Source organism: Buteo buteo, chromosome 9 (assembly GCF_964188355.1).
Source record: "Buteo buteo chromosome 9, bButBut1.hap1.1, whole genome shotgun sequence".
In the NCBI taxonomy this organism is placed as follows: domain Eukaryota; kingdom Metazoa; phylum Chordata; class Aves; order Accipitriformes; family Accipitridae; genus Buteo; species Buteo buteo.
The window spans coordinates 2,100,810-2,113,104 of record NC_134179.1 but is presented as its reverse complement, the minus strand read 5'-3'; the positions used below and the strand labels follow the sequence as shown (position 1 = coordinate 2,113,104).

Below are 12,295 nucleotides of genomic sequence, written 5' to 3'. Positions count from 1 at the left end.
TCCTTCCCTAGCCCTGCCTCCAGCTGCAGCACCAGCTCCGTCATTCGGGGGGAATAGATATATATATCTATATATATATATCTATCTATATATCTATCTATCTATCTATCTATCTCTATGTATGTTATAATTTAATGTTTTTTGCTGGGAGATAGGCATAGTTTAACCCCATGTCATTCGTTTAGAGACTCTATTTTACTTAAAAACTTTTAAAAAGGAACATTCTGTAGCCTAGGGTGAGCAATGTGAATAATGGATGCAGGCATACACTTCTGCGATGCATAAATTTGGGGTTGAGGCAGCAGCTCCCTCCCCGCCAATGGGCAGAGACCCCCCCACGGGGCTGCGAGCTGTCTGCTGCCCCTGACCTGGGGAAGAGGCTGCTTTTTATTTTGGGGGCTGCCTGGGGACTCTTGGGTATGGGTTACTATGTCGAGCAATAGGTGGCACGGGCTCTGCGAGGGGGACGCAAATGGCTTTTTGCAGTGCCGTCTTTGGGGAGATTTGTGTCCAGGGCCGCGTTCGTCACCCGTGTGCGTCCCAGCGAGCGGAGTATTTGCAGGAGGCAGGCGCTTTGCACCGACTCGAACCGCATCGGGGTGCCCAAGCGGGTCGCAAGCCATCTTTGTGCGTGCCACGGCCCCAGAGCTGCGCGGGAGAAGCGACGCTGGCTGCTGCGGAGAAGCTCTGAAGGGTCCCTCGGTCTCCCAGCCAGCAATGGGAAGGTTCCCTCTGCTGGCAAACGCCAGGCTCTGGCCTCTGAAAAGCTCTCCGTAATTATACTGAGCCGGTGTAAAGCCAGAGAAAAGGTTTAATTGCAGAAGTGCTTGGGAAAATGTCACTGAGCGTGCACACACGTGATATCCTGTATTTACCAGCAGAAAAGGTGCTGGCAATCCTGGTTCCTATTTATAACGCTGTTAAAGACTTGTCTTGGGACTGGAGGAAGAGTTCAGCTTCTCTCTACAAGTTTTTGCTTCTTCTAAAATTAGCATCGCGTTTGGCTCCCTCAGATGGGTGCTTGCAGGTGACTGTAAAATGGGTTGAAATCTGCCGGCGGTGGCACGCTGCGCGAGTGCAATGTCGTTATTACTGCTATCATCATTAATGGTGATGTCCTTGTCACGAAATTGGTGGATTTCAGCGCTGTTAGAAACCGGAGAGCTTAAAAAAAAGCTACCCAGAAAATAAAGCGGAATGGCTGTTTACCAGATGGATAAGGGGCAGAATTGCTTGAGGGATATTATGACTCCTTGTTTTCAAGATGGTGCAAAAGCACAAGGTATAATAGATACATTAATTGATAAATAAATAAATACTCCTCGAAAACAGATGGATCCCCTTGAGCCCAAAGCCATCTCTCTCTGTTTCTTTCCCAAGCTCGTACTTCGGAACAACGTACGAGTTGTGCACAACACGCACACGAGCTCTCCTCTGCCGCAGCGTGTTGTCAGTGCTTGGTCTGTACCGGGTGGTTTTGCCACCGGTAATACATCTGAACTGGCTCCAAGTCACCAAATTTCTCTTGGTCATAGGGGGAAAACACCCCTGCAGCGGCCTGCGTGCCTAATTCTGCTTGGGTCTCCTTGCCCTGCTGCAAAACTCTGCTCTTCTCTACAAATCGGATGCGATTCTGCAGCTTGGGGGGGGAACCGCGGTGCTGTTCCCCAAAGCTCTGCTGTGCATGTGTAATGGGGCTTTAGCAGAACTTCTGCAGTGTGATCTGTTACTGGGAACAGCCCGTTTGATGTTTCATTTCTAGGATGTATGGCTCGCCGCTCTGGGTCATCTCTCAAGCTCCTGTCTCCTTGCGGTGAATCAGCAGGGAGGGCTGCGATGGTGTCTGGGGCAGCAGCGGGAGCTTTTCTGAGCTCTCCGAGCAGGCACGCTGCATGTTCCCCAGCAGCGAGTGCGAGGGCTAAACGTAACCCTGTGCACGCTTTGGCTCGGGAAGGTTTATCTTCCAGCAGGCGTGAGGCTGGGTGGCTCTCTGGTAGAAACCAGAGGAGGGTCCGGTCCTGTCGAACCCTGCGGAGCGTCCTCAGGTTTAGCTGCGAAATGAGAGCTCTTGTGCGAGAGCCACAAGTCTTGTGCAAGAGCCACAAATAAGGCGAAGCTATCGCCTGACCTTCGGCGTCGCTCTGAATTGCTGCGCGTCGCCCGGGTTGGAATTTGGCTTCGACTGGGCTGAATTCGGGGAACTCGTTGCAGGTTTGTCGCTGTAGGGTGGGGGTCAGACTCCTTGCCTTGACCTAAGCTGAACCCCAGCCTGCAGTAAGCAAGGCTTTGGGTTCGGTAAATGGGAAGGTAAAATCTCCAGAGCTGCTGGGAGAGGCTGCTGTGAGGCTGATTTCTACCCTTAGCCGTGATCATTTTGTTCTGTTGTTGTGCAAATGTTTTAAAAATAACCAGGGAGAAAAAAAATGCAAGTGCAGGGGGAAAGCACTGATAAACACAGCCTGAAATGCTGTTACAGGCAGACTTTAGAGCCTGAAATCACCTCAAATGTATTCTGAATTACCTTGAGCATATTTAGACAGATCTATTTTTCATTGCAGGACATTAATGTACTGACTTGGGGGATTTTTTTTCTCTGCACAAACATTTCTGTCGCATGCTGTGAGGAAGGAGTAATAACCCTTCTTAGCACGAGGACAAGAAGAAAGGCTTTGCGAGGGTATGGCTGGGGAGATAGTTGGGGGCATGGCTGTGAGTCTGGACTCCGGGGGGGTATTTTTTCCAGTGCAAACCAAGGCAAACTGGAGCTTTGGAGCCGACTCGGGCTCTGGAGCCTTCTCCGAAGAGGCTGAGTGTTGATTTTCTTACCTATCTTGTACAGTCGGTGAGGCTCTAGTGCTCTCTGCAATATTCATATTCCTAAAGGTTTGTGAACTCCTGTGATCTCCTTTGTACAGGTTAGGATTCAAGGTGCAGATTGTATGACTTAATCTAAATAGTGGCAAATTAGCTGTTTCTCCCAGGCTCTGTGCTATTAGAGCACCCTCCCTCTGCCAGGCAGGGGGTCTATGCAGATTTCTGGATGAATTAAGTAGGAGCTTGAGCATCATGTCTCCCAAATCCTGGTTTTGCAGCTGAACAAGCAGCTTGAGGTCGCAGCCCCTCCGGCTCTCGCCGTGTCCGGCAGCGGGAGGACATGGGAATGGGGATGCTCTGCGGGGTTGGATGGAGGAGGACGAGGAGGTTGCTGGAAAAAGCCAGTGCAGCTGGAGGCCCGGAGACGGGTGGGAAGGTCTGTCTGAACAGCAGGCGAGGGGCAAGAGGAGCAGCACGGCAGATGTTGAGGGGCTGGCCCAGGCAGGTTTTAGGAGAGGAGGAAGCAAAGGCAGGCGGGCGAGACGGGCTTCTCCGGCGAGCAGCTCCTTCCCGCGCAGCCTCCTGCCGGTGCCGGGAGAAGCTTTGCAGGGAAGAAGAAAGGAGGAGGGTTTCTCCCTCTTCCTTTGGTAGCTGCAGCTCCCGGGCTTTGCTGGAGCGGCTCGAGGGAGGGGATGGAGCCAAAGACTTCTCCCGGTTTCTGGCATTTCCAGAAGTAGCCCTGAAGGAGACAAGGTGGAAGGGGTATCTCCCTCCTCCTCTACGACTGGCTCGCTGCCTGCTTGGAGTAACTGTAAACCTTCCCTGTGTCCGTATGATTAATGACTGAGGCAAAGAAACACCGCGGCTGCTGCTCAGCTCCTGTGGTCAGCAGCCTCCCACCCATGCTGTGCCCAACCCCGGGGAGAGCAGCCTTTCCTCGGATACGGGACCTGGGGTTATCCTTGGATAATATCCTTGGAAGCCCAGCGGCATACCTCAGGGCGAGCGACCATCCCTCCAGATAGTTGGGAGTTAGATGCTGCCCTTTCCAGCAAGGATTTTCGTGTGAAATCAGAGCAGCTTCTGCAGATGCCCTCTGGGCAAAGGCTGTAGCTGGGGGTGAAAGCCATGGGAAATGGCTTGGCCCATCCTTGCTGTCCCCAGCCCCGGGCGGGTGTCCAAGCAGATGACTTTACAGCAGAGATGAAACAGGGAAGCAACGAGAAATCTCTCCTACTTTTTCCTCTTCCACTGTTGCTACTCCCATTCCTCTTCCCGAGGTCGTTACTGCGTTTCTGTGCTCCCTCGCCTATGGCATGGCTGTGTCCTCTAGTCCTTCATGTAAATACTTGGTTTCTGCTTGTGGAGAGTTAAGAGGAACAGTGTCGACGGTGAAAGTCTGGGATTTTCCCCTCATCTAGGTACTTTCCCAATTAGAAAGGAAGATGGAGATGGAGAGCAATAGGAAGGTTTAGTATTCTGCTAAAAAAACTCCTAAAGGTCATCTTCCTGCAAGTATAATTTAAAGAAAAAATGGCGAGTAAGAGATTTTTCCCATCTTTTAATCAGTCATGCTGCTCATTTGCCAAAAGGTGGGTGGCTGGTTGGTTCCGGTCCAAACCAAGGTTTGTCAGCCTTGCATTGCCCTTAGCTCCAGCATCACCATGCAGGAACCTCCAGGGCTGCTGCCGTTGAGCTGTATCCGATTCTCATCTCCTCCATGGAGGCGCATCCACTGCAGGGCTAACAGGGTCCTCTGAACATGATAACAATTAGTTAAAGAAGCTGTTGGATGGGGATCCACCTTCCCGGCTTCGGGACCCCTGGTTTGAAACAGGCCTGCCAATAAGTTTGTGGATGAACTAAAAAAATTTAAAAAAAAATAGAGATATCTCTTTTTTTTTTTTTTTTTTTTTAAAGTCAATAAAGCCTTGGTTGTCAGAGAGGAGCGTGCCCGTAAGCTGGTGACCTTGGTGGTTATCAGTGCTGTCGGAGATCTTTATTGCTTCCATCACGCTTGCCAGGGATGAAGTTTTACTTGTGTTGGTGGCGTGACTGCTCGCGACGTGACTCGTCTGGGCGCTGGGGGGGGGGGACACGAGCTGCTGAGCACAGCTTTGGGAGCAAGGCAGGGGTTCTGTAGCTATTTCCCGCAGCCTGATGCTGCAGCGGCAGCATCCTTGCTGCATCCCCCAGCCCCTTGGTCCCCCGTGCAACCCCTGGGGCTGGCTCCGTGCCGTGCAGACCCTCTCCTCTTCCCCCGTGGTGGAATGGGAGAAAATGAGGCCAACTGCACCAGAAGGGTGTGTGGACCACTCTCTCCCTTAAGTATTGAGGGGTTCCAGCTTGCCTGGGGCAGAAGGTTTGAAAACTTGAAGGCGTAGGGTGGAAGGAGACCGATAGCGAAGGAATTTGTCTCAACCACGCGTTTTCCCCAGCCCCCCTGGTTTCCCTTGTGGGAACTGGCTGCTGGTTGTTCCTGCCTAAAGAAGGCAACGATTTGCAAAGTAAAAGGCGAAGAAAGCAGCAGTGTCAGGAAGACAAAAGGGAACATTAAAAACCAACCAGCTCCTCCAGAAGAAAGCAGTGTGGTCTAAAGAAGGATCCTTGAAAAATATAAGGCATGAGTCCGAAGGAAGGAAAAAGGGAGCATGCCAAATTCCCCTCTAATCCCCTCGACAACAGCCAGATATAATGGGTTGCCAGACTTTCCCCTGAGCTTGTTTTGCTTTGGTCTGGAGATTTTTGCAAACTCTGGCATGCTGGGAATTTTAATCAGGGCCAGGGCCTTGCTCATGGTGGTGTTTATAAATCCAAGTGGAGGAGAAGGTCCAGATTTTGCCCTTAAAAAAACAAAAAAACCAAAACCCAACCAAAAAAACCAACAACAACAACAAAAAAAGCAAACCGGAAAAAAAAAAAAAAAAAAAAAAAAAGGCGCTGCTCCAGAGAGGAAGCTTACAAGCTGTTCCCATCCTCATTCTGTCCCGGCTGATGGAAAATCACCAGCGCTTGCCTCATGTAAATGGCACTTTATCCACTGGAAATGTGAATGCTGTCACCAGTGCCCAGGTCTGTCAAGCTTATCAGCTGAGCTAGTGAGACGGAGAGATGCACCCAGTCCTGTTCACGCCAGGAGAGTGATAGATAATAACATTTTGAGGGGAGAAAAGGCAGTGAGGCTGACGGACGGGAATTAAGGCGCCCTGTGGAAGTCCATCGCTTATTCACTCCTACTTTCATATTCAGGGGAAATGGCGTTTGCTTTCCGGTTAGTTTTCTTTCTTCCTTTCATGCTTTTTAGAAGTCAACCCGGCAGAATTAATTCTCTCCTCCTCTCGCTCCCATCTCTGCATGTGTCACTCCTCATTTGCACCTGTAATAGGGTCTGGCAGATTTACATTTGGGGCTTTGGGTGCCGAGAAAAAGAGGGATTTTTTGCAGACAAAGCAAGTAGTGGCATGGGAGCAAGGGATGCCCAAGGAGGCATCCGCGACGGGCGACGGTAATCCTCTTCCAGAAGTGCTGCTCAGGCGGAGGTGTTGGTGTTTGAAGATAGCTGGGTATGAGGGATTGCCGCCGTGGCCGTACCACGCTGGCAGCCAGAAATCTGGTGATGGAGCTACCACCGAGAGCTTTGAAGGCAACACCACAGAGGTGGGCTGGAAAGAGGCTCCGGCGGTGGCTTTGCGGGGGCTTAAAGAGATATTTTTTTTCTAGCCCTAAAAGAGGGTATACGGGAGGAAAGGGAGCCTGGAGGTGGCTTGTTGCAAAAGGGAGCGGCTGGGCAATAAAGCCCAGAGAAAGAGAGGTGCAAACGCTGGTTTTGTGGGAAGTCATCACTAGGTTGGCATCAATGCGTGGGTAGAAAGGTTTCCAGTCTGCTGGGAAAAGGACCACCAGGAGGAAGGGTCAGTTCCCGTGCAGCTTGCAGGGAGAGCTGTGGGATCTCTCCTTAACTAGCACCGTGCCCCAGCCCTCTGAGGGATTATTAATGCAGATCAGAGCTGTTTTCCATATGTATGATCCTGAAATATCTTTTTCCAGAGTGAACCTTAAGCACGAGCGCTATAATGTAATGAGCTAAACTGCTTGTTCGCAGTTCCACTAAAAGCAAATGGACTGGGAATTTGTTTTAAAAAACTGGACAGAGCTTTATCGGCCAATTAATCAGAATGTATAATGGATAAATTAAAGGGCAGAGTCAAGCGAGGCTGCCAAATAAAAACCAATAAAGTGCAATCTGCAAATGGACATGACATTATGGGATGCCGCACAACAGAAGCAGAGAGGGGAAAACGGCGCGCGGGCTCGGGCCTGATGTCCATGTCAGGCTCCCCAGGTCCCCTTGGCTTCCCAGCCCACACCTTGGAGGGCAGCCCGTCTTGTGCAGGTCCTCGCCATTCCAAGCAGGGGAAGTGTTGCTGCTTGAGGGGTATCACCATTCCCCTTGCAAATTGGAAGTTGGCTGGGACGAAGGCTGCTGGAGGTTTGGGAGCCTTTGCAGAAATTCAGATTAATTTAGGACCGGGGCACCTTTGTAGGCAGCCCTGTGGGCCCAAGGGGTGATTTTTGCAGCACTCACGGGACCAGCTTTTTGCCTGTTTTATTGACAGTGCTAGAAATAGCAGCGTTTGGGGACCCTGGACATTACAATAACTGCTCCGCTGCTTTTATGGACAAAGCCGGTTCTTCCAAGGAGCTCAGGCAGGGGGCTAAAAGGAAGAGCTGGCAAGTGTAGAAATGAGTTGGAAGAGCTAATTTCCTCCCAAGCTGTGCAAACTCTCCACAGTTGATCAGACACTCGAACGACCGCGCAGAGCTGCGTGCGGCTCCCTCGGCAGCGCGGACCCCTCCGGCTGCGGCTGGCCCCGGGGAGGCGTCGGGAGCGGAGGCTGGCAGATTTACGATCCTCCTCCCTACGCGCCTCCACGGATGGGGAATTTTCTCCCCAACAAATAAACCCAAGCAGTAAATTGACTTTGCAGGTAGGGTTGGGGGCTTGGCTGTGGGATGGAGGGTGCTTTTCTTCCAGGCTGAGCTCCCCGGCTGTGCTTACGCTGCACAGCCAAGTTGTATCTGTCCTCTAGGTTTTTTTTTTAAAAAAAAAGAAAAAGAAAAAGACTTTGCTTGCTAGCTGCCATGTGGTACTTCTCAAGAGCATAAAAATCATCCTACTTCCTCGGGCTTTGCATCGTGCTAGTCGTAAAGGCGGGCTGCCGGCGCTCCCTGGGAGCCCTCCCCTCCAGGTGAGCGCGGCTCCGTTGTGCTTCCTGGGAAAATGAGGCTGCAGCTGCTTCTCATGCGCTGGGTATCGTCTCACAGCACAAGCTGGGGCCGCTTCCAGGTCACTTGGCTCATCACAAGTGTTTGATGCATCCTCTGAAGGGACAACAAAGGTGTGAACCTGTCAGGAAGCAAAACCACAAATAACCAGAAATAGATTTTTAGTTGATTTTTTTTTTGTAAGTGCCAGCGTAAAAAAAACATGAAAGCATTTCTTTTGGGCCCTTGCTAACTCAACACCAGCAGGGTAATAGCAGCATCAGGGCACTGCGGGAAAGGAGGGAAAAATATTTAAATGATTTAGTTTACCGAGAGGAGGTGACTAGAGCACTGGCCGTGCCTTTTCTTTGGGAGCTTTGGATGCCAGACTGATCCCGCCGTGCATGTTCCGTGGCATTGCTCCCTGCAGAGAAACTTCCATAAGGAAATCTTCTAGTTGAGAGACGAGGCCAAATCCTGACGAACATATTGTTTGTGAGCAAACACCAACAGCTAGCTTCTCAGCTGCTGCAAATGGCATAGCCATGTGGTGGCTTCCACCGAGCTATATCAAATCCTCGCTTGTCTTTATGTGCACCAGCTATTAACATGTTGCTCCTCACAATGCCGTTGCGGGTTGAGCCAGTGCTGTATCTGTGGGGTACCGATGGAGCCGATGGTCAGATCGGTAAAGGCTTTCCCTAGTTCCCTAACTCTCACGTCTTCTTCTGAAAATCCCCCTGGGTACCTGTCTGCTTTTCCAGGGCCTTACATACTTGCGCCTACCCTCCTTTCTCTCTCTTGCCCCCAAAACCACAGGGAGTCTAAACTACGCGGCATGGTTTGTAGGATACAGACTTCTCATCCTAGGCGTGGATAAATGCTCCCCGTTTCCCTAGTTGGGGATCAGGGGCTGAGCGTTATCTCGGTAAGGAGATCAGGGTTAGGTCTGGTGGGTGTTTTGTCCATCAGAGGGTCTCGGTGCTGAGGAGAGGCGGAGGACGAGTCACGGTCCCTCCCCAGCCCTGTGCCAGCCATTCCCATCGTCCTTTTTGCTACCGCAGGCGGCGAGGTCGTGGCATCGCGGTTTTGGGAGGGGGTTGCAGCGTGAGGAGGGAGCGGGGTTGCCGTTGGGATGGCGGTGGTAAGGGGAGCTGCTGGCACCCCTGGCTCGCAGAAGCACGTGGTGCTGGTCCCCTGCTGCCTGCACGCTTTCCACTCTCCTTCCCTGCCCCGGGCTGCAAAGAGGTTCCTAAGTGCTGTTAAAAAGCTTCTCCCAGCTCTGCTGGAGGTGCGCGGAGATTAGGGCAAGCTCGTGGGCTACATCCTCGTGGGCGCTGAGCACCCGCATCTCCCTGAGCATCAACCCCTTCAGACAGCTTCGGTGCTGAGCTTGCCTGAATAGGGGCTCTCGGGATTAGTCTCCTCGACTGCCTCCGCTTCCAGAGGCTCAGAATCAAAGAGGATTTGCCCAGCGATAGAGCAAATCTTGAACAGCACATTTGTTTACTTGCGAATCACGACCGTTCCTGTGCGCCCAGGCCAAGCTTCGCCTCGCGTTTGCGGGCAGCAGAGACCGAGGGAACTCGCTCAGCAAGGCAACAGCCCCGTTAAGCGCAAATAACCCGCCTCATTAAGCGCAGGGAGAAGCAAAGCGCACGAGAGGCGTCGGGTGCTGTTGCATCTTCCGCTGCTCTTTGCAAGAGATGCTCTTTGCCCGTCTGCGTCCGTGTGGTGATGGAGGAATAGCTCCTCACCTGCTCTGGAAGAGCTTTCCTCCACGCAGCCTCGTGCCGGAGCCTCTGCAGCGGGGTGGGCGAGCTGACGGCTGCAGCAGCAGGGAGAGCGGCGTGGGAGAGGGTTGGAGCCTAGCAAATCTGGGCATGTTTTCTTCTTTTGGACAAATAGCTTATTCTCTGAAAAATCAGTTGTGGGTCGGCCAGCGCCATCTGTGAAGCCCTGCCAAATCTGGTGAAGAGTTTCAGCCAGGAAGGAAAGAAAGAAAAGAAAAAATTAAAAAGCCTGGAAAACGTCCATTTTCAAAACCACTTTTCAAAACAAACATTTCAAGTCTTTCTTTCCAAATTACGTTTTCTATTGACATTTGCCTGTTTAATAATATATGTTTTTAAATGGTTTGGAGAAGATGACCTCAAGTACTTAGGTTATTTGACTTGGTGCTTCTGTGGAGGAGATATTTTTGCTCCCCAGATGCAAAACTATGGGAAAAGCAGATCCAGTCTGCTCAAGGACCTGTTTGGTGCTTGTACAGTGACTATTGCAACCTGAGCCCATCCATAGCGGGGTCTACAAGTCCGTATCGGTGGGAAGGCTTGAGGACTGACTTCTCTGGGGAAGGGACACAGTCTCGGGGTGCAAGTGGTCCGAAGTCTGCTCCGGCTTTTAAGCCGAAAATTGAATTTGGGAGCCACGGGTTGCAAAAGTGACTGGGTTTGCTATTTCAAAGGGAGCTGGCTTTTCTGGAAAAGCTGAGCTACACCTGCTTGTGTTTCCACTCCCCTTTTCAATACCACTCTTCCCCAGTATCTCCTCTTCCTTGACAGCCTTGGATTCCTGTCTGCTTTTCTGCGAGAGCTGTGAGCCGCAGAATAGTATCACCGATCCTTTCTCACTATCAGATTTTAATGGGGAAGAGGGAATAACTGGGGATGGTCACCAAGATCTGGGGCCACGCTCTCATGACTGTAAGTGGGCAGAATCAGGTAATAATTTAAGTTGGATCAGACTACGTGGAAGTCAGGTCCATAGCACCAGCATTAGTTTGCCTCATGCTTTTAAAATTGCTCTACCTGCAAACCACAAGGCATTCCAGTAAAATACGCTTCCAGACCAGTGAATGTAAGGAGGCCTGGTGTCATCAGCTTGCTAGAGCAGTTTATTTGGCTAAATATGCCATTGATTTGTTTGGGCTGCATTCCGACTGTGTGGGCTTTGTAAGTCAATACAACTCCAGTCCTACTCTCTACGCTTGGTAATTGCTAGGTAGTAGATTATATTTAGAAAGTGCAATGCCGAGAGCGCGTGTGTGCGCTTGAACAACAGGCAACGGGAGGGTCGTCCCCGGGAGAAGAGCAGGGTGAAGGCTTGATGGGGTCTCGCACAGGTTGGAGAGCAGAGGGAGAAGGAGGCAAGCGAGGGTACTGCGTTTCCAAGCTGCTTGAGGAAGCTGAGGGAGAGACGTACTTGTGTCCACTCCTGCTGGTCACGTCCGTGAGTCTGTGCTTTCTGAATATTGCAAGTCTCCGTCAGCTGCAGGTCTGTCCCACCTTGGCTGTGCCTATGAGGGTATGACCTATCCCTCTGATCATTTTAGATGCTGGCTAACGAGGCGCTGTGTTTGGTGGAGGAGACTCTGCCTGGGAATTAAGAGACCCAGGCCCTATCTCCACTTGCTTTCCCTCCCCTCCGTTGTGCCGTGCTGAGCGTGATGGGGTTTAGTCCCCGATCTGAGTGTCGTCCTCTTCCCCAGTGCAAATCTATTCCCAGCATCACGGTTACCAGCATGGTAGTTGCTGCGATATGTGACTATACACTTATAAGTGACTATACGAACCCCAGAGTAAAACATTATGGGTGGCAAAGGAGTCAAATAGCAGGCTGCTGGAGCCAAGGGCACGGTCAAGTGGGATGGGTTTTCTCTTCCCTTTCTCTTAAGAAAATGTCTCTGAAAGCAGACAGTTGTAAATACTCGATTTTTTCCTGTAGAAACGCAGGGTTTTCATCAGGCACCTGCAAGTCCACCTCGTCAGCACAACATACAGCTCCCCAAACCTGTTAAAAACCGAAGCAGAATTATTTGAGAGGTCCGTTTCTCAGTGCTCCTGGCCAGCCCCGCGAAGCCAACCCATCTTCCCATCGGCAAACGCGCCGCACGCTTGTTACGGCGCGGCACAGCGGAGCCTTCGGTGCCAATCAAGGCACATTCGTTTGGCTGTGCAAGTGGCGGTGCAGGGTCTCCTTGCTCTCTCCGCCAACATGCAATTAGTATATATTTAGAATAACAAATTCCAGGCTTGCAGGAGGGATGTATTTGAGGCCACTCGTGCCACTTGCAGGAAGGAGGGGTTTGCATGTGTGCTTTTTGGGGGAGAAAGGGACACCTGAGCAGGCAGGTTATTCCTTTCGTGCTCCTTGCCTGCATGGATTTGCAAGTCCGGCTGCTGATCTGGGAGCTTCGCCTCTGCCCTCAACATGC

The 12,295-nt window shown here is 51.4% G+C and overlaps 1 protein-coding gene across 4 annotated transcripts in view; it reads left to right on the top strand.

Annotated features, from left to right (window-relative positions):
* LOC142034147 (protein CEPU-1) overlaps nt 1-12,295 on the top strand; it is a 351,450-nt gene that overhangs the window by 257,479 nt on the left and 81,676 nt on the right. Inside the window, exon 1 of one of the 4 annotated variants that reach the window (XM_075034866.1) lies at nt 5,975-6,085. The exons of the other annotated variants lie outside the window; for them this stretch is intronic. Within the exon in view, the coding sequence (XP_074890967.1) occupies nt 6,069-6,085 (17 nt within the window). The 5' untranslated portion in view covers nt 5,975-6,068. Of the gene's footprint in view, nt 1-5,974; nt 6,086-12,295 lie in introns of those variants that run through there. 4 annotated transcript variants of the gene reach the window in all.